Source organism: Labeo rohita, chromosome 10 (assembly GCF_022985175.1).
Source record: "Labeo rohita strain BAU-BD-2019 chromosome 10, IGBB_LRoh.1.0, whole genome shotgun sequence".
Lineage (NCBI taxonomy): Eukaryota > Metazoa > Chordata > Actinopteri > Cypriniformes > Cyprinidae > Labeo > Labeo rohita.
This window is the reverse complement of record NC_066878.1, coordinates 10,551,093-10,573,661: the sequence shown is the minus strand read 5'-3', so window position 1 is coordinate 10,573,661 and position 22,569 is coordinate 10,551,093. Positions and strand designations below refer to the sequence as shown.

The window sequence follows — 22,569 nt, the reverse complement described above, 5'->3', positions numbered from 1 at the left end:
AATACAAACTTTCTTTAATATCCCACTGAAGTGCCCATCTGTCTGATGCTTTACCGTGAGAATATCATAGCCACCAGCTGTTACCATCTTTCTGGAAGACACCATGGCTGTCTTGGCATCGATTACGAATTTGCCGTCGTCATTTCCATCCACGATGCTGTACGTGAGATCTGCATTGGACCCTTCATCTCGATCGCAAGCGAAGACTCTGTAGACAGGATCACCGCGTTTGTTGCGGTCCCGCTCCGGAAGGCTGATGCGGTACACAGACTCTTTGAATTCAGGCGTATTGTCATTCTCATCTTGAACGTGCACTATCACCCAGACGGTGGACTGCCTGAAGATTCCTCCTCCATCCATAACTGTAACCTAGATAGACATATATAAATAAAATTATGGTGAAAAATGCACAGCTTCTGAAGATAAAGCAAGCAGTATACATACATTTCAGTGCCAATATCCAATATTAACTGGTCAAGGACGCTGCAAATAGAGTTTTTCCTATATACATACATTTCCTCGTTGTCTCTTAATTTATACAATCATGACATGTATGTATATATGAAGAGTTTATATGCAAAAATAGATAACTCAGGTTTTTTTTAATTTTCGAAAATCATGTTTTTAATTACGTTATCATATTTTATTGTGTTAGTTAGCTGTATTTTTTTAGTTATTTTTTACTTTATATCAAAATAACCCAACTACAGTTTGAGATTAATTGAAATGTACAATGAAAAAAAGATGAATTTTGAAAATTGTTAAACACTTCATATATATTTACTCATGCCTTCATTTATTATGAATTGTTATAAATATACATGTATGTAATATAATACCCAAATTTGATATACTGCCCTTCAAAAATTAGGGATTAGTCAGATTTTATTCGAAATAAATATTGTTTTTTTTTTTTTTGTTTTTTGTTGTAAAAATGATTTAAATTGATCTAATTAGACTGTAAAGACATTTATAATGTCACAAAAGATTTCTATTTCAAATATATGCAGTTCTTTTTATTAAATTTTTATGCAAATATATTATGGTTTCCACAAAAATAGCAATTTTTTAACATTGATAATAATAAGAATATTTCTTAAGCAGCATATTAAAATGATTTCTGAAGGACCATGTGACACTGAAGACTGGAGTAATGATGCTGAAAATTCAGCTTTGACATTACAAGAATATATAACATTTTAAAATATATTTTTGTCAACTGTAGTAGTATTGTGCAATACTGCTGTTTTACTATACATTTTTTAGCAAATAAATGCAGCCTTGGTAAGCATGAGTGACATTCAAAAACATAAAAAACATTAAATTCGTGCCAATCCTTATGAACTAGTTTCTTTCTCTACTCATTCTATGTACAAGTACCTTTTAAGTTTTCTACAATCACCTGCCACAACATATTGCACATTTTAGAGTATTTTATTTCTGTTCTTAAAGGGATAGTGTCATTCCAACTCATTCCATAGGATCATGTCATTCCAAACCTGTAAGACCTTCAATCATTTTCGAAACACAAATCAAGACATTTTTTATGAAATACAAGAGCTTCCTGACCCTGCATAGACAGCAATGCAACGGACACATTTAAGGCCCAGGAAGCATAGTAAGGACATTATTCAAATTAGTGGTGTAGTCTGGGCCATACGCATGTTTACAGCACGCCGTATGTTCACTTTTTGCCCAGGGCTGTTTGCGTATTATGACTTCTAAAGATCAATATTTGTGCATACCCTCAGTATACCCACTTGTTTTGTTGTTTCACAAGTCTGCAATTTACTGTCATGTTGGTCCCTTTAACTGTGTCCCATGCCATTGTGTGAAACTCGTGATTCTTTGCTGTAATTGTTGCATTATCACTTCTTTCATTCTACATTTTCCAGCTCATCATCGACTACTGCACGTATCCGCTCTCTGCTCCATGCCGCTTGCGTTCGGTGTTCTGAAAACTACTACGTTCGACAATGAAAAAATATTTAGAAGCTCAAGTGTGACTAACCCGATAAGCATATTTTTGTTCAGTTTTGTTTAGTGCTTAGTTATGCAAGCTCATGAATCCTCTCAATTTAACAAAGGGTACACACACACTATGCAAATAAGAGATTCATTAAGCAGTCACAATGTAGAAAGCTTCGTTGATTATAATGGAACTTTGTGAGATTGCAATGAGTGACAGCTTTTAAAGATTATTAAGTGAATTTGCAAATGTTAATCTGATTTAGAAATTGAACAATTCAATAAACAAGACTGACTATAACAGTATTGCCTGATTTTGCTCCATTTCATCAACGAAAATAGTTTGAAACAAAGTCACAGCTAAGCTTCTACACATCTTCATTCAAACACAGCATTGTTTCATTTATGAATGAATGTGCATTTTTAAACAAATCTAGTTAGTCAGCTACCCATTCCTAAAGACACTTGTTTCATTCCTGAATGAATTAGCCGTTCAAACGAATCAGTTGAATGAATGATTCATGATAAAATATGTGATTTGCCGCCATCTACTGGCAGTTGTAGTTTCATAACTAAGGTATCATTTCAGTTATTTAAATCATTTCAATCAATATTTCTATATTCAATTTTTTAGATTTGAAGCATTAATCTCATAACATTGTTCTGAATTTAAAACATCCATGCCTGTGTTGTTCTGAGCCACCTCTGTAGTGCAAATGAATTTTGTTAATATTTATTTCTTTTGATTAGTATCTTATTCTTCTAACTGTATTTGTTTTTATTCTATTGTTTTAATTAGAAAACTTGGAAAAGCTTATGAATATGACTTTTGAATTTGACATAAAGATGACATGCTTTTAATAAAGTTATTTTAAAAAAAAATGGCATTACAAAGGTATAAAAAAAGCCCCTGTAAATCACTTTAAGAAGTAAACTGGGTACTAGTAAACTACTTTTTTCCGTAGAACTACACCACTATGTCACACCATCATTGATTCAACTATAATGCTACGAGAATACTTTTTATGCATAAAGAAAACAAAAATAATGACTTTATTCAACAATTTTCTCTCTTTTGTGTCAGTCTTCAACGTGTTCACGAAAGTACCACAACAAATATGTGTGATGCTGCTCAGAGTCGTTATTTTTGTTTTCTTTGTGCATAAAAAGTATACTTGAATACTTGTCCTTTCTACCTTTCTAGGCCTTGAATGTGTCAGCTGCGTTGCCGTCTATGCAGGGTCAGAAAGCTCTCAGATTTCATCAAAAATATCTTCACTGTGTTCTGAAGATGAACGAAGGTCTTACAGGTTTAGAATGACATGGGGGTGATTAATTAATGACAGAATTTTCATTTCTGGGTGAACTATCCCTTTAAATATACTATCCTCAAGGTAAAGCTCAAGTTAAGCAATTCATCTGATTTTTTAACAAGCATTATAACAGGCAAAAAGGCAAAAAAAAAAAAACATCCCAGATTTGCATTAAAGGTGGACTCCACTTCCAGAACAAGAATTTACAAATAATTTACTCACCCCCTTGTCATCCAAGATGTTCATATCTTTCTGTCTTCAGTCGTGAAGAAATTATGGTTTTTGAAGAAAACATTTCAGGATTTTTTTATCATGTAATGGACTTGAATGTAGAGCCCGACCGATAAAGGATTTTGAAAGCCGATACCGATACAAATATTTATTGGTTTTAAAATCCAATATTCCGATATATCGGCCGATATATATATATATTTTTTTTAATTTAGGAAACGTGCAACAAAACATTAACAGATTTCCCTAACATTAGTTATTTGTAGTTATTTATGAGTTTTAACTAACATAATATGATAATGCATTTTAAAAAGAAACTTGTTTCTTTTATTGTCACAATTACAAATGTCAGCTTGCTTATCCTTTTACCTGCACTTTTTAAATTCTTTCCACCAAGCTACATCAAACCATTTTCAATCATCAGTTGCTGCCTGCCTTCTAAAACCTACTATTTAGCGATCTAAATCCATTATGTGACTTGTTAATGCTGCAGCTGAATGACAGTCTGCAACGCACACTTGGCGTCATTGGATTTTACACACATGTAAAAGAAAAGCTAACTTTTATGCACAAGCTACGTTTGATACTTTTTCTCTATGTCTAAATGTTCACTCCTCGCAAGTCTAACTTATATTTTACATTGCAGGGACTGTAACTAGAGATATGCTAGTTATAAATACAGTAATCATTACTTTATTTAGGCAGAATAAGTTCGTTGTGGTTTCCAAGCTCATTAATGTTAACGTTAGCGGTCTTCCACTGATAGTGGCATTAGCTAGCTTTGTGGTTAGCTAGTCTATGATGAGCCATAATTTAGCAATGGATAACGTCATACCGCAAATTGTAAAACATACATTTTCAATATAACAGGCCAAGGAGAGATGATACGTCTCATTGCTATAACTGTCACGCTATTAAAGAAATACTTCAGTCTCATTGTCAAAAGTTAAAAGGACAGTCAGTCAACTACACTGTAACAACGTAACGTAATTACTAGCTAATTCCGCTTCACTCTCGGCTTATTTAACAGCAGCAAAACTGGACATGATAGTCACGAATTTTGTCATGCTTATTTGAGTTAAGAGAACTGATGGGGATGTTCTTTTAATTGTTATTCAAGCAATGTATGTCTCGTGACCAATTCACCATGAACACACTTCACCGATGCTCTCACTCGCGGATAACTGGTTCTCTCTGCCCGACTCTGGCTGGATCAGCAGGTTGCAGGATGTGTGGCGCGTTATACACGAGTGTTGCCAACAGGGACGGTGTAGAGTGCCCTCTGGTGGACAAACTATACAACGCCAACACTCATGACATGGTTGAAGTGTGTTTCGTCCGTTTTTATTTTATTTTTGAAATATTCATTTATCGGCCATTATAAATGCCGATACCGATAGTTTGGAAAATGCCTAATATCGGCCGATAATATCGGCCTGCCGATAAATCGGTCGGGCTCTACTTGAATGGTGCCCCGATTTTGAACTTCCAAAATGTAGTTTAAATGCAGCTTTAAAGGGCTCTAAATGATCCCAGCCGCAGAAGAAGCGTCTTACCTAGCAAAACGATCTGTCAATCTTTTCAAAAAATAAAATTTTTTATGCTTTTTAAGCACAAAAGTTTGTGTAGCACAGGCTCTGGGATGCGCGTCCACGACGCTACGAATTAGTTATGGGTCGTTCTTGAACAATTCTCGGGAAGAATGAGTCACCTCGGGGAGTGATTCGTTCAGTCGCGCATAGGTTCTGTACTGGAATTAGTTCACCTGTTTCGAGTCTTTGCGTTTTTCGAGTCGTTCGTTCATCTTATGGGGCTGTCACGTGATGAACGAATGACTCAAACCCGAAAACTTGTCAGATAAGAGGTGAGGTGAGCTAATCATAGACTAAAGACCCAGATAAACAATGAATTAATCTTTTCTGTTTCTTATAGCATTATAGTTTTGTCTTGTTTGTAGTGTAATCAACATTTGTGCAAGCAGTAGATGTGTTAGGGAAGTAACACGTAACATTTTAAATTATATCTTGCTAAAATGAACGAAATTACTCGAAAAAAGATTCATTCAGTCGGTAAAGTGATCCGAACTTCCCATCACTACTACGAATCACGTTCATTGTCTGTGTACTCCGGCTAAAAAACATAGAGAATGGCGAAAAACTCCATCCTATTTTCTCCTACAACTTTAGAATCGTCCGACATCGTTTGTACCTTTTTGTTTGTAAACAGCGTTTGACTTACTTGCACTTTCTTAGTCTTTGCGCGTCCACTTTGTATACACTGGGTCTGTTGTTCCGCCTACTTTCCGCATAAACTTTCAACGTGATTCAATAGTACAAAGCGTCATAAACGTGCATCCCAGAGCCTGTGCTACACAAGCTATTGTGCTTAAAAAGTATACAAATTTTTATTTGCGAATGGTTTGCTAGATAAGACCCTGGGATCGTTTAGAGCCCTTTGAAGCTGCATTTAAACTACATTTTGAAGAAAAAAACTACATATGAAGAAAAATCCTAAAATGTTTTCCTCAAAAACCATAATTTCCTTACGACTGAAGACAGAAAGACATGAACATCTTGATGACAACGGGGTGAGTAAGTTATTTGTGAATTGTTGTTCTGGAAGTGGAGTTCTCCTTTAAAGGAGCAACTCCAACCATATCTAGGGCCTTGAGGTTGGGCTCTTTTGACTTGGGCCAGCAAGTAACCATTTAGCAACTATCTAGAGCACCCTAGAAACCCCACAGCATACACCACAACCACCTCACAGCAACTCTACACATCTCTCTCTGTTATCCAGATATAAAAAAAGACTAAAAAGCCTATACATAAAATAAACAAAACTGTCCCTATGCAACCTTTATTTTAAAATAAATGAATAGAAAAATACATCAACACAGACGTATTCTCTAGAAAATAATGCAATGAGCCATCTGATCTCACTCTTTTACATGGAGCTCCACTGAAGAGTCCCAGAACTTGATCAGACAGAGGCCACAAAATAGCGGCCAGGGGCATATTACTGCACTGCAAAAGTCACAGGCAGCGGATCATGAAAGCCTCTACGAACTAAATCTTTAATGGCCACCATCCGCCGTCAGCACCACACGCTGGAGACACTGATGCCTGGACCGCTGTCAAAGCAGGCACCTTGAGGCGCTAGATGTAAGATATGAACTTTGAAACTTGAAGCCTGCTGCAGAGTGAATCATCATTTAGTGAACACAAAAATCAATGACCCTCATTCCGCTCAGTCCATGTAGAGCAGGGATCACGGGGAGCCACACCCGTCCCATTGATCAGCGCTACTGTACTGCCCTCATTGACTGATCAGTAATTTAAGAGCTGCTCACCAGACTGTATGAAAATTTGCACATCTGCACGTGTTTTGGTGTCAAATAAGAGTCCATGGTAAGCATGCACTGGCTTTATCCTCTCTGTCACTCATAATGCAAATGCAGATGAGTCGTTTGCTGTACTACACCTTGTTAAAAGTCTTTAGAAATAAAAAAAGCGCATGGAAACACTGTTGCGTTTACATCCCGCATGTGTAAATCCATTCCTCACTCGATACTACAACTGATTCTCCTTATATCCCACTGAATTCATTAGGTTACTCGTAGCAGCTCTCTATTTTGTTGGACTGACAAATGTGTCCCTGAAACAGATCAATAAATAAGTATCCTGTATGATAATCAATTAAATACTTGAGGCTGTTGATGGGCAATCATTTTAGCCTAGTTCTTTAGTTACATCATGGTTTCATCACTTATGACTATTTGTGGAATTACATGACTTCATTTTATGAACTAATAAAGCTGCCCTTGAGAGTCGATGAATCAATGCAGATGCTTTTAAAGGGACAGTTCAGTTCTGAAGCATTACAATATTACTTACGAAAGGATTTAAAGAGATATTTACCCAAAAATGAAAACTGTCATTAATTACTCACCCTCATGTCGTTCCAAACCCGTAAGACCTTTATTCATCTTCAGAACACAAATTAAGATATTTTTTTATGAAATATGAGAGCTTTTCGACCTTGCACAGACAGTAATGCAACTGACACATTTAAGGCCCAAAAACGCGGAAAAGAATCCACTCATAAAAATTGAATTTACTGTATATTTTTGGATGGATAAATCAAAAAATGGGTAAGTACACTTAAATCAAAATGTGATATGGACTAGTGTGAATATTAAGCTACAAAAATACTATTTAAATATGAATTCTGCATGTTCTGCGCATCTTTGTATGAATGAATGGAGCAGACACACAGTTTTGTTTACTAATCACATACTGATCTCTTTAGAGCAAAAAATATTGTCTTGTCATATAGGCTACAAACAGAAACTTCAAGGTTTTCACAGCAACTTGTCAAAATAAAAGCTTGGGTTAACTTAAAGAAACTGCAACAGAAATTAGAAATACATTACTTAATGTAATGATACTACTACTACTAATAAAAATATAATCGAAACATTATTTTTGAAGGAGTATTTACCAGAAATATGATTTACCAGAATTTATTTATTAGAAAAATGTAAATACACAGTATAAATCAATAAATCAATCAATCAAATAGTAATACATTAACCTCAGTTTCACAGACAAGGCTTAAGCCTAGTCCTTGACTAAAATGTAAGTCTAAGCTGTTTTAACTGAAAGAAACTTGCACTGACTGATCCTAAAATATATCAGTGTCTTTATTTTGTCTCAAGTACACACCAGTAATGTTTTTTTCTAAGCGTGCTTATAAAAATTACTTAAATGTCCTAATTGCACTATGGCCTAATCCTGGCTTAGTCTAAGCCCTGTTTTATTTTTAATCAATTAATTGGAGATGCTTTTATTAAAATTTGAAATGGAACAATTAAAATGGAATCCAGAAAAGTAATGGAAAACATAGAGATTGGTAAAAAATAAGTCTGTAAAACTCAATTAATTAGACAGGCTTTTGATTAATAAGACATCTACTTCCAAAACAAAGATTCACATATAATGTACTCACCCCCTTGTCATCCAAGATGTTCATGTCTTTCTTTCTTTCTTCAGTCGTTAAGAAATTATGTTTTTTGAGGAAAACATTTAAGCATTTTTCTCCATATAATGGACTTCACTGGTGCCCCGATTTTGACCTTCCAAAATGTAGTTTAAATGCGGCTTCAAACGATCCCAAATGTGGTTGTAACAATCCCAGCCGAGGAAGAAGGGTCTTGTCTAGCGAAACGATTGGTTATTTTCATTAAAAAAATACAATTTATATATTTTTTAAATGTCAAACGCTCATCTTGTCTTACTGTGCCTGGACTGTTTTTTCCGGTTCGTGACAGCTAGGGTATGTTGAAAAACTCCCATCTCATGTTCTCCCTCAACTTCAAAATCATCCTATATCACTGTTTTACCTTTTTGTTAAGGGTGTTTGATCTTCTTTGCATGTTCACTTTGCAAACACTGGGTCGGTACTTCTGCAGCGATGTAGGATGATTTTTAAATGATTTTTTAAGTTGAGGGAGAAAATACGATTGGAGCTTTTCGACATACCTTAACTGTCTTGAGTCAGAATACACAGAGTTCAGAGAGAGAAAGGCAAGACGAGTGTTTGGGATTAAGAAGTATTTAAATTGTATTTTTTAAATGAAAATAACAGATCGTTTCGCTAGATAAGACCCTTTCTTCCTTGGCTGTGATCGTTTACAACTGTATTTGGGATCGTTTGAAGCCGCATTTAAACTGCATTTTGGAAGTTCAAAATCGGGGCACCATATCAGTCCATTATATGGAGAAAAATGCTAAAATGTTTTCCTCAAAAAACAATTTCTTTATGACTGAAGAAAGAAAGACATGAATATCTTGGATGACAAGGGGGTGAGTACATTATATGTGAATCTTTGTTTTGGAAGTGGACTTCTCCTTTAAGTCTTTTAAGGTTTTTTTGGACCTTTTTTGGAACCGTTTTCAACATTGATAATACTAACATATTAGTTTCCTAAGCACCAAATCGGCATATTAAAATGATTTCTGAAGTATCATGTGACACTGAAGACTGGAGTAATTCAGCTTTGAAAATTCAGCTTTGTCATCACAGGAATAAATTACATTTTAAAATATATTAAAATGCCGATATCAAGATGGATTATCCCAAACTGAACTTCTTTATTTCTTGCTTAAATTACTCCTTTAAGGTGCAATCTGACAGGTAAAGCATTCAATACCTCTAGAAAGTGCTCTGCTTGTTGCTCTCTGTCCAGTTTCCTTGACGTGGTGGTGATGAGTCCTGAAAAACATTTTGAAAAAATGATAAAATCGAAGCCACAAACTTCCATGACAATTGTGCAACGACAGCGCTGTGACAATCAGCACAGAAAGACGCTTCACTCGACAGTGATTAATAACATGTCAGCAAGGGTGCATAAATTTACAACACTGTTTGTTTATTGCGGAAAAAAGAGCAGCTCGCGACATAAGGGCCTTTGGCGTAAACCCACAGATGGCATGTGGAGAATGCATAGGGTTATTTTTCAAACCCCTGGTGGCTTTAAAAACACTTCAGTGCAGACAGAACAGCAGAGATTGAGAACAGGAAGACAATCCTGAATATGAATGCTTCCTTAAGGCACAAGACATCTGGATGCCGGAGTCGGAAGGTAAATTATTTTAAGCAGGTCTATGGGTTTGACAACAAATTCCTGCTGTGGACATACTGACAAGCTGTAGAGAAGGCGGCTTGAAAATCTCTAAAAGAAATGGAGAAAATACTCCAAATACTCCATTCACCCATCCTCATCTCGTCAGTCATGAAAAGTAAAGTTTGAAGGATGTATAACTTATATTTGAGTCAGTTTCTCATCCAGAGCTTGGACTACAGTGCACATAAGTAATACGGATGACTTTTATAATACTTTTATGCTTATACTTTTGAAGCTTCAGAGAACATTTCTTCTCCGTTTCACAGAACAAAGAGCTACGTGAGATTTTTTGAAAACCTGCTTTTAAAAAAATATAAACACCATGTACAAACGTACAGCAAATTTCTTCATTTTGAAGAACACTGCGACCGTTTTAGCGCAAGTTCCCATTATTTACCTAACATAAATCTATTGTACGTGCTTTCTGAGCCAGTGATTCTCTGTGAAATAACCATGGCAACAAAAGATCTCCTGATGGCACAGGTTGAATTGCACTGCTGGAATCCACAGTATTCCCTAATGTGTGTCATCCAGAGAGACTCAATTAGAGAAATTAGAGGAGCTATGAACTCACAGAGCCGACGAGGGAGCGAAGCTCACCGAGGAAAGTGTACGAAACGGATTTTCGCTCATTGAAGTATAAAGATGTTGTTGTAGCGAAAAGAAATCGCATAAGATATGACTCTATTAGAGGCAAGCGCTCTAAACTAATAATCAAACATGCACTCTCTATTTTCAGGGTGCAGTAATTGGTTGCCGGCTTAGTCACAGCACATTTGTTTTTATAAAAGAGCTCACAATGCAATTTATCTGAACACTTAGGCTGAGTTCAACAGACAATCACAAAAAGAGAGCTAGATAAGTGGGGAGCAATTACAACGGCTTTTTCCCAGCAGTGGCTGAAGCTAAAGCAGAATCTGTGACTGCAGTCCAGGGTCAAACTCTGAAGCATTCAAGGTTTGATACTTTTGGGTTGATTTGACTATAATTTCATTTCCTTTCACATTTTGTTTTTCATACATTTCATCCTTGAACACTTCAAAGGCGTTCGTATAGAGTGCAATACAGTGTTACTACCTCTCTGCTCACTAGATATCAATGCATGCACACACTCGCTCACATCTCATTATATATATTGAGTTAGATTTATTGAGCTTAAACCTCTGTATTCCAGTGTAAATATGTGGTGCCACATGCTGCCTTGGAGGGATTTGCCGATAGTAGAACGAAAAGCTTTCCTGCTGGCAGCCAAACCTTGTTTAATTAATTCACTGACTACAGCTGCATACATAAGCTCCCATGACTCACTTCTCAAATGACAAGGAAAGCAGCACCTCGGTGTAATCAGCAGTGCAGCATGCACCCAGCATGCCATGGGATCAGAACTCTGCATGTGTGTTAACACTTCACACTAGAATGTCCTGACACCGAGCAGATTACAGCCTGTGCTGCTCAGTTTGTTTAGTAGTACTTGTGAAAGCATTTGTGGACGTGATTGGACTGGGGGACGGAGCACTGAAATTTCAAATGAAAATATAATCAAAGATTATTTGTTTACAAGTCAGAGGGAAATAAATTATGATGTATTATTTATCTCCTGAAAATGATAGTGAAAGTGATGAAGTGAAAATTATATAAATGTATGCAGTATAATCTCATATATTACAATTTTTTATATTAAAGCAAATGACAAATTCATGCAATACAATCCCATACGTAAATACATTACATTTTTATTTTATACATTATTATTTATTTTACATATACACTAAATGTTTGTTTTTGTTTTATTAAAAATGTAAACTACAAATGCATGCAGTATAATCTCACAAATATATATTAAAAAAGTAAATGACGTTTGTGCAGTATAATCTCATATATATGACTAAATATTTGTTTTTATATTAAAAATGTAAATTACAAAAATATTCAGTATAATCACATATATAATACTAAATTTGGATTTTAAATCCAAAATATAAATGTATGTAAAAATGTTAATGACACAAATTCATGTGGTATAATCTCACATATTGCTAAATTTATTTTTATATTAAAAATGTAAAATGACAAATTTGTGCAGTATAATCTCATATGTATAACTAAATGTTTGTTTTTATATTAAAAATGTCAATTACAAATATATGCAGTATAATCACATATTAGTAAATTTGTATTTTTATATTAAAAATGTAAATGGTAAAATGTTAATGACACATTCATTAATAATCTCATATGTATTACTAATTTTTTATTTGAACAGTTGAGGTCAAAAGTTTACATACACCTTGCAGAATCTGCAAAATGTTAAGTATTTTACCAAAATAAGAGGGATCATACAAAATGTTATTTTTTATTTAGTACTGACCTGAATAAGATATTTCACATAAAAGCGTTTACATATAGTCCACAAGAGAAAATAATAGCTGAATTTATAAAAACTACCCTGTTCAAAAGTTTACATACACTTGATTCTTAATGCTGTGTTGTTACCTGATTGATCCACAGCTGTTGTTTTTTTGTGATAGTTGTTCAGGAGTTCCTTCGTCCTGAACAGTTAAACTAAAAAATCCTTTAGGTCTTTGGTTTTTCAGCATTTTTGTGTATTTGAACCATTTCCAACAAAGACTGTGATTTTGAGATCCATCTTTTCACACTGAGGACAACTAAGGGACTCATATACAACTATTACAGAAGGTTCAAACGCTCACAGATGCTTCAGAAGGAAAAACCATCCATTAAGAGCTAGTGGGTGAAAACTTTTTGAATTTGAAGATCAGATTAAATTTAACTTATTTTGTCTTCTGGGAAACATGTAAGTATCTTCTGTAGCTTTTGAAGGGAGTACTTAATGAAAAAATATGATATTTATGCAAAGTAGGAAAAATGTACACATCTTCATTCTGTTCAGAGGTTTTCACCCTTGGCTCTTAATGCATTTCTTTTCCTTCTGAAGCATCAGTGAATGTTTAAACCTTCCGTAATAGTTGCATACGAGTCCCTCAGTTGTCCTTAGTGTGAGAAGACGGATCTTAAAATCAAAGTCATTGTTGGAAAGGGTTCAAATACACAAAAAGGCTAAAAAAACAAAGAATTTGTGGGACCTGAAGGATTTTTTTGAAGAACAGCAGGCAGTTTAACTGTTCAGGACAAACAAGGGACTCATTCTACTTCTACTTCTTGATCACTAAACAAAAAAAACACAGCTGTGGATCACTCAGGTAGCACAGTATTAAGAATCAAGTGTATGTAAACTTTTGAAAAGGTTCATTTTTTTATAAATTCAACTATTATTTTCTCTTGTGGACTATATGAAAACATCTTCAATGTGAAATATCTTATTCAGATCAGTACTAAATAAAAAATAACAAGCATTAGTAGTAAATTAGTAGTAAATTAACATTTTGCAGATTCTCCAAGGTGTATGTAAACTTTGACCTCAACTGTATATTAAAAATTTAAGCTGCATAAAATGTAAATTGCATACATTTATTAGCATAATCTTAAGCAAATGTATTATGTTAATTCAGTGATTACATCAAAGAAATAAATGTGATAAATTCATCAAACATTTAATTAAGACTATAATTTAAAAATTTGTTTTTCATCTTTAAATGATCTTCATAATTTAAATCCTTATAATTTTCAGCAAATATTGATATATGCAACTTAATTAGATTCAATTAAACTGTAATTAACCGAAATAAAATTTTAAATCAATTTGCAGCCTCAATAATGAAAAAGTAATGAAAAATACAAGCTAATATATAATTTAAGATTGTATGAGTTTTCTTGTTTCTTAATAGAGAAAACAAACACTCAGACAGTTTTTTTATTACCTGTGTTGGAATCAATGGAAAAGAAGTTCTGAGGATTCCCAGCAGTGATGCGATACATGAGACGGCTATCTGAGGCGGTAACGTCAGGGTCCTGGGCTTGGATACGGACCACTGATACATCTTTGGGAGAGTTCTCCATCACGTACGGGTGGTAGACGGGTTCAGAGGTCAAAGGTGCATTATCATTGACATCCTCCACCTGGATAAACACCTCAATAGAGGCAGAAAGCGGCACTACGCCACGGTCTGTTGCATACACCGTTAGCCAGTATGAATCCTGAGTCTCGCAATCCAGGCTGCCAGTGGTGTAAATCATTCCTGTAAGAACAGAGAAAAACATATTTAATATCGATCACCTGTTTGATGAATTCAACAAGAAGTACTTCACACACTTTGTGAGGTTTTATGACATTTTTTATGACACATCAACCGCTATCAGCACTCTGGCCTGAGTGAGCTGGGAACATTCACTCACTTTTCAAGCTATCCATAACTTGGTTTGTGATTCAACTACACATCAAAAGCGCCCAACCCTACCATGAGTCAAACTCTGGTGTCAAACTTTATTAAACTGTAATGTGCCTAACATTTTGAGGAGATTAGAGTGAGGCTGAAAGATTAATGTTTTTAGACACACACTCCCAGAAACCAGAGTCAGATCAACAGAGTGTTTCAAAACCAGAGTTGGTGTGGTCTGCCTAAAAGTGTAATTTTTCTTCAGATTTTCTCCAGGGAAATTTACTCAACTGTCAACGATACCTGAGACCAACCTAAAGCAATTCAGAGAAAATGCTTTTTTTTTTTTTTTTGCAGAGGTTTGTTCGCTGACTACAGTCTATTGCCCACAACTCAATTGTGAAACGATTAGATGCATATAAAATGATTCAATGTGGCAGTGTTATAGAGGTCAAAAGGGCTAGCTGTCACAAAAGGTTTTCTAAAATTTACACTAAGGTCTTTCTACATCAGCATTTCCTGTAGATTTGCTTGTGTAGCTCAAAAACGTAAATGACATACATTTATGCATTATAATAAATATGGTTGTCAATTTAAAATGTTAATTTAGTGATCAATTCTAATATATACATACAGTCAAACCAAAACTGATTCAGACACATTCAACATTTCTTACAGTTTATTCACTATAGTTTAAAAAAAAAATGGTAATAAAATATGACAAGAACTCGCTGTGTCAGAACAAGTTCATCTGATAACTTTGATAGAAACACATGTAATAGATTACAATAAACCAAAAATTCAGACAACTGTTAATATGAAAATATTTACACGACTATCAATACTTTGTTGACCAAGTAGCAAGCAATGCTTAATTTTGTTAAGTCTGTGGTGTAAAAAGGTCAAATTTGCAATTAAAAAAAAAAAAAAAAAAAAAAATCACATGGTCAGGTCAAAGTGTCTGAATAATTTTTGGTCCCAACTTTGTATCAGTTGTATGTCACAGTTTACTTTATTTTGCTAACCTCACTTATATAAATTAACTATAGTATCCTGCAAAATAAATAAATATCAAAAATTATATCTGGTGTCTAAATAATTTTAGTTTGACTGTATATATAATAAATTAACCAAATGTTTAGGTCTATAATTAGTGCCTTTTTTGTTTTTTTTTTTTGTAATTACTATAATAAAATAAATCCTCATAATTTCTTTAGCAAATATTGATATATGAACAATGTGATTCATTAATCTTATTTAGCTGTAATTCATTTCAATATAATTTTAAATCAATTCGCCCTAGTTTATAAAATGTAACATATGTTTTTTGTTTCTTCAAAAAAATAAACTGTTGCAATGTAATTAGAACTCTGATTTCTGTGATGTGGAAAACGTGGACAGAATCACAGAATCCAGTCACAAAAATTGAATTTACTGTATAGTATTTTCACGACGTGTCATCAGTCGGCCATACTGGCAGCACTGAACGTAAACAATGTCAATGAACCAAACAAAACTCACATATGTTGCTGATTCTTACTGCTGAAAATGGTTGATTATTCTCATGTTTTGGGCTGTACTAATTGGTTGGACTGGGGATAACATTTGGAGTACTACAGACTGCCAAAAGTGTCTAAACGTATAACAAATCAAGGAGAAGAGTGCAAACAACTGTCTGAGGAACAAAAGGCATTTGTGGTTGGCCATATTCAGTAGTACATTAATCATGCAATCCATGCTGTTGTTTACATCAGAGTATCGCCAATATGGGTAACTGACCAAATCGTGACGTAAGTGCAAACCCTCTATGTCACAGAATTTGCCAAGTTTGGGATGAATAAATCAAAGTAGGTTAGTACACTTAAATTAAACCATGATAAGGACTAGTGTTTGTGAATATGAGCCGCAAAAAGACTATTTAAATATATAATCCTGCTTGTCTCTGTGTGAATGGCACAGTTTCGTTCACGACACACATACTGAAGTGCGTGTGATGCTTACGGTGTTTTTTAGCCTCTGTATGAGTACATTAACACATGAACAATCTCTAATGTATCTGATTGTAATCTAGTAAGACATTCACTTCATGAGCATTTTACAGTTTATTTTGAGAAAAACTATCATAAAGGCCTTCAAAGCAATCCGTCAAAATAAAGGTTTAGTTTAGCATGAAGAAACTGTGACAGAAATATTTACTTAACGTAATGATAGTACTTCTGCTGGACTGATGTGGTGCCCCGACTTTAAACTTCCAAAAATGTGGCTTCAAACGATCCCAAATGCAGATGTAAATGATCCCAGCTGAGGAAGAAGAGTCTTATCTAGTGAAACGATCGATTATTTTCATTTAAAAAAATACAATTTAAATACTTTTTAATCTAAAATGCTCGTCTTGCCTTTCTCTCCCTGAACTCTGTGTAGTCTGACTCAAGACAGTTAGGATATGTCAAAAAACTTGTATTTTCTCCCTCAACTTCAAAAATCATTTCTAAATCATCCTACATTGCTGCAGAAGTACTGACCCAGTCTTTGCAAAGTGAACATGCAAAGAAGATCAAACACCCTTAACAAAAAAGGAAAAACAGTGATATAGGATGATTTCAAAGTTGAGGGAGAACATGAGATGAGTTTTTCGACATACCCTAACTGTCATGAACATGAAAAAAACCAGTCCAGGCAGAGTAAAACAAGATGAGCGTTTGGCATTAAAAAGTATCTTAATTTTATTATTTTTATGAAAATAACCAATCGTTAAGCTATATAAGACCCTTCTTTTTTTGGCTGGGATTGTTTACAACCTCATTTGGGATTGTTTGAAGACGCATTTAAACTGCATTTTGGAAGTTGAAAATCGGGGCACCATATCAGTCCATTATATAGAGAAATGCTGAAATGTTTTCCTCCAAAAACAATTTCTTTACAACTGAAGAAAGAAAGACATGAACATCTTGGATGACAAGGGGGTGAGTACATTATATGTGAATCTTTGTTTTGGAAGTGGACTTCTTTAAAAACTAATGAAAAAAAAAGGTCCATATTTAATAAAATTACAATGGAATCCAAACAATTAATTGAAAACACAGAATTTGACAAAAATAACACTGAGACCCTGTTTACACTAGTGCGTTTTCATTTTAAAATGAAAATCGTCATCTACACTGGCATTTTCACTGTGATTCAGAAACAATCTCCGTCTACACTACACAACTGAAAACGCATGTCACATGACCATTCATGCAGGTACAACCATAGATAAGTAAAGGTAGATTCCCTATTATTTAGATGGCGGACACATCTATGTGCTTAAAACGGTCGAATGGGGAATCTACCTATACAGATCTATGGGTAAAACAATAAGCATGATGTTATTGTTTACACAGTCGCGAAGGATACACAGAGCAAATGCAACTCCGGAGTTTTCAAACTAAAACGGGGTCTGCAGCATTTTTTCGAAATTCTCCGTTTTCGAGAGTAGTGGAAAAAAATAAAATGAACATGGGAAAAAATAAAACTGATTTCATAGGGCCCGATGCAATACATGAGATATGTGACAACATGAAACAAAAATTCACTGAAGTGAAAAGTTTGACAACTAGCCCTGGTCTCCTCTATGTAACATTGTGTCAAACAGGCTGTTTGCACTTTAGGTGTAACACAGTTACACTTTGCAGGGGACATGTTTGCTGAGCTGACAGATTTTTAGCTGGTGGTGTCCAATCCGAACTGACATCTTGGACATACCACTAACTTTAGATGGGCTGGGAATCCCACCGCGGGGTACTGCGCTCCACTCAGAGACCGTATGACCTTCAGGTCTTCAGCACAGCACATCTAATCATTCCTGACCAAAGTGCTGGCTCTGCCATTCTGTGATTAGGAGCACTTCGACATTGCATCACGGACACATGTAAATACGATCACTGATAGGAAGGGGCGTCGCTGACAGAATGACCCATTTTGTGGCCGTGCAATGCAATGCAATGAGTCGATCGGTCAACCATGGCACAGAACAAAACTACCCGGCCGTGAAGTGATTCAGCCGAGGGGATTCCGACCCTCACATCCCGCAGAAGCTGGGAAAAAAAGAGGAATACACACACAGCATGCAGGTCCCTGATTCTTACTAAAACCTTAAAAGCACTGAGAAGTAGGACACCCGAGGGGACAAAGACACAAAGGATATGGGTGAAAACTAAACAGGGACATCTGAAGCTGACTGAATGGTTGCTCAGTGAACTAACACAGTGTGACAGGTCAGTTTGCCTGAAGGAAATCTGCTATATTCACAATACACACCTTCAAAGAAAACAAAACTGGTTTACCTTATTTTACTTTTTAATCAATTTGCTAAATAGAGTACAAGACTGCAAAACATACAGATGAAGCAGACAAACACTGTGTTAAAAAGTGACCTTGTTCACTATGGATCATATTTTGTATGTTCTTATGCAAAATTTCAGATGAATTCACAACAGGTGTATTCAAACACATACTTGCTTTTATCTGCATTCTAATGTTTAATCTGGATTATAATGAGGTGAGCTTGCCCACAGGTAGCAATTTGCATAAAATATGCCCAAACTATGACCTTTGACCCATGTGAATGCATCATTAAAAAAAAAACCCACAAGGGGTATTACTAATGTATTTTAAGCCATCGGATAGAATGTAAAAATATCTTGAGCTTGTGTTAGCCACACACTTTATTTCTGGCATTTAACTGAAAACCCGTTCAAAAATCCCTTCAGGGCTTCAGGGCAATGGAATTGGAAGTGCTAAAATGCTTACTCATTTCTGGGTTTTGGCCTACAAAAATGTCACCCCTGCAGCACTCTATTATAAAACCAGTTTAAAACACAATAAACAGTTTCTTTCATGTTTTACATGATCGTGTTGCTGACCTCACATTCGCCAGCTGCTCATGTGCCAATACAATCTAATTTTTACTTTATTTACAGTTGCGTGCAAAGTTTAGGAACCCCTTGCAGAATCTGTGAAACAAAGTGCAACGTTACTTTTTTATTTAGTACTGTCCTGAGTAAGATATTTTACATAAAAGATGTTTACATATAGTCCACAAGCCAAAAAAAACGGCTGAAATTATTAAAATAACTCCCTTCAAAAGTTTGGGAACCCTTGGTTCTTAATATGGTGTGTGGTTACCTGGATGATCTGTGACTGTTTTTTGTTTTGTGATAGTTGTTCATGAGTCCTTTGTTTGTTCAGAACAGTTAATCTGAGCACTTTTCTTCATAACAATCCTCTAGGTTCTGCAGATTATTCATTTTTCCCGCATCTTTTGCATATTTGAAGCCTTTCCAGCAGTGACTGTATGATTTTGAGGTCCATCTTTTCACACTGAGGACAATTGAGGGACTCAAACACAACTATGAAAAAAAAGTTCTAACATTCACTGATGCTCCAGAAGGAAACACGATGCATAAAGAGCCAGGGGGTGAAAACTTTTTGAATTTGAAGATCAAGGTAAGTTGTACTTAATTTGTCTTCTGGGAAACATGCAAGTATCTTCTGTTGTTTCTGAAGAGCGGTACTAAATGGAAAAAAATATATATTTCAACAAAATAAGAAAATAAGATCCTGTTCAAGAGTTTCCCCCCCCCGGCTCTTACACCGTATTTCCACTACAGCGTAGCGAGTGGAGCGAAGCCGAGCGTTTTCCATTCATTCCTATGGAAGTTGAGCGTAAATGCAATGTGCAAGCGTTCAAGCTCAGCTTCCATAGGAATGAATGGAAAACGTTCCGCTCCGCTCAGCTCGCTACACTGCAGTAGAAATACGCTGTTAATGTATAATTGCTGTGTTTGAGTCCCTCAATGGTTCTGTGTGAAAAGATGGATCTCAAAATCATACAGTCACAGTCACACTGGAAACGGTTCAAATATGCAAAAGATGCTGGAAAACTGAAGAATCTGCAGGACCTGGAGGATTTTTCTGAAGAGCAGTGCTCAGTTTAACTGTTCAGAACAAACAAGGGATTCATGAACAACCATCACAAAATAAAAAACAGTCATAGTAGATCATACAGGTAACAACACAATATTAAAAACCAAGGGTTCCCAATCTTTTGAAGGGGGTAATTTTAATAATTTCAGCTATATTTTGGGCTTTTGGACTGTATGAACATCTTTTTTTTTTGTAAAATATCTTACTCAGGACAGTACTAAATAAAAAAATAACATGCATTTTGTATGATCTCCCTTATTTTGTTAAAATTATTCACATTTTCACAGAATCTGCAAGGGGTTCCCAATCTTTCGATTGCAACTGTATTACACTAAATTACACAAAAAAGATATTACCAAAGTTCTTACATTTTTGAAAATGTATTGTTAAAAAAATAAACCTAAATACTTTTTAAAAATGTAAATACATTTTTGTTCAAACTTAAATTATGATTTTGAAGTGAAAAGGTCAAATTCATATATCATATGTGACCCAGGACCACAAAACCAGTCTTAGGGGTCAGTTTTTTTAAACTGAGATTTATACATCATCTGAAAGCTTATATGAAATAAGCTTTCCATTGATGTATGGTTTATTAGGATAAGACAATATTTGGCCAAGATACAACTATTTAAAAAATCTGAATCTGAGGGTACAAAAAAAATAAATACTGAGAAAATCGCCTTGGACCCATACAATGTATTTTTGGCAATTGCTACAAATATACCCGTGTTAATTAAGACTAATTATTAGAATAGTTACGTTTTGTGGTCCAGGGTCACATATATAAACAGTATATATATATATAAGAAACAGTAAGAGCAGTATGTCAATTTGTAACTTTAAATTCTAACCCAGTATTACTGTATGTCTGAAGTCCCAGAGATCCTAAACGTGTATGTGTAAAAATAATAAATTGAAATGAAATTAACCTCTCCTCTTTACCCTTCAGTCTTCCTTTGACTAATCAAATCCCAGTGGAAAGAAATGATTAAACCTTTAATTTAGGACATAAATAACATTAAGACATAAAGACTTTCAGATAGGCACTAAATAAGATTGGTCCATCTAAAGCAGGTTATCAAGCTGAAAGGTTTCTTTATGATCAGTTCTCATAAGATTAGCAAAAGTCAAGATGTATCAACCTGGCACTTAATTGATAAGCATTTGGAGCTAAAAATAGAAGTCTTTCAGTCCCAAACAGAAATGAGGGTTAAATGAAAAGTGTACCAATTAATCTAGATATTTCCAGTTAAAGTGAATTTGATGGATGAAAAGAAGGTTCACTAATGAGCCGTTTCTTCTGCTTTTAAACATGCTTGATTTTTTTTTTAAATACTGCAATAGGAGTAAATTGGGGTGCAATTCAGTCTGAAATCCAGCCAAAAGTACTCTTATTACATCCACGTCTTGCAACTCAGGGAATATGGGAAATGTAGCATGTCCTAGCATAGAGCTTTCCAGGAGTAAACACCCTTTGAAATTCGCTAAGACGTTAAAAATGTATGAAGTGTGCTTTTTAAACTCTTAAATGAGATATATAACCTCAGTCCAGAAATAAAAAGTTCATCGTATTAAAAAAAAAAAAAAAAAAAACTTGCAAATTTATAGGTCACATGAGCAATTAGTGATCACACTGAAAACACAGCGCTCTGCTTCTATACATTCACACACTAAGAAACTACATCAGTTGTGTCGAAAATGTGACAGATGGCATAAAAAAGTGACACAAGGTTTCAGTGCTGTCTGGAACAGGACTCTACAGACTCAGACATGTTTTCCACAGTTTTGATTCAAAGATTCTAGCTTTGAAGCTGAGGCTGTTTTGATGGAGTCCCACAGGTTCTGATGCTAAGGATCAGAAATTCTACAAAACACGAGGCCTGTCCCAGCTCAAATTACAGAGACACGGATTTACACTAAGTGCCTGATTTTGTAAAGCATTTGAAACTAATTTGCTGTCGCAAACGCGACTAGAGCAATGCAAATGATCTGACACGCTGCAATTGGCTTTCAGCTGATTGTGAATCTCAAAGCACTGATCATGTCAATGAAAACAACACTAAATCCATCTGCGTCTTTAGCTTTACAAGCCATTGCTTTTAGCATTTAG

The 22,569-nt window shown here is 35.1% G+C and overlaps 1 protein-coding gene across 1 annotated transcript in view; it reads right to left on the bottom strand.

The window, feature by feature from the left end:
• The window catches only part of LOC127172413 (protocadherin Fat 3), a 78,478-nt gene that overhangs the window by 49,884 nt on the left and 6,025 nt on the right, over positions 1-22,569 (bottom strand). The window contains exons 3-5 of the mRNA XM_051121674.1: positions 14,037-14,354; positions 9,724-9,785; positions 55-369 (exon numbers count right to left, since the gene is read on the bottom strand). Of these exons, the coding sequence (XP_050977631.1) occupies positions 55-369; positions 9,724-9,785; positions 14,037-14,354 (695 nt within the window). The remainder of the gene's footprint in view (positions 1-54; positions 370-9,723; positions 9,786-14,036; positions 14,355-22,569) is intronic.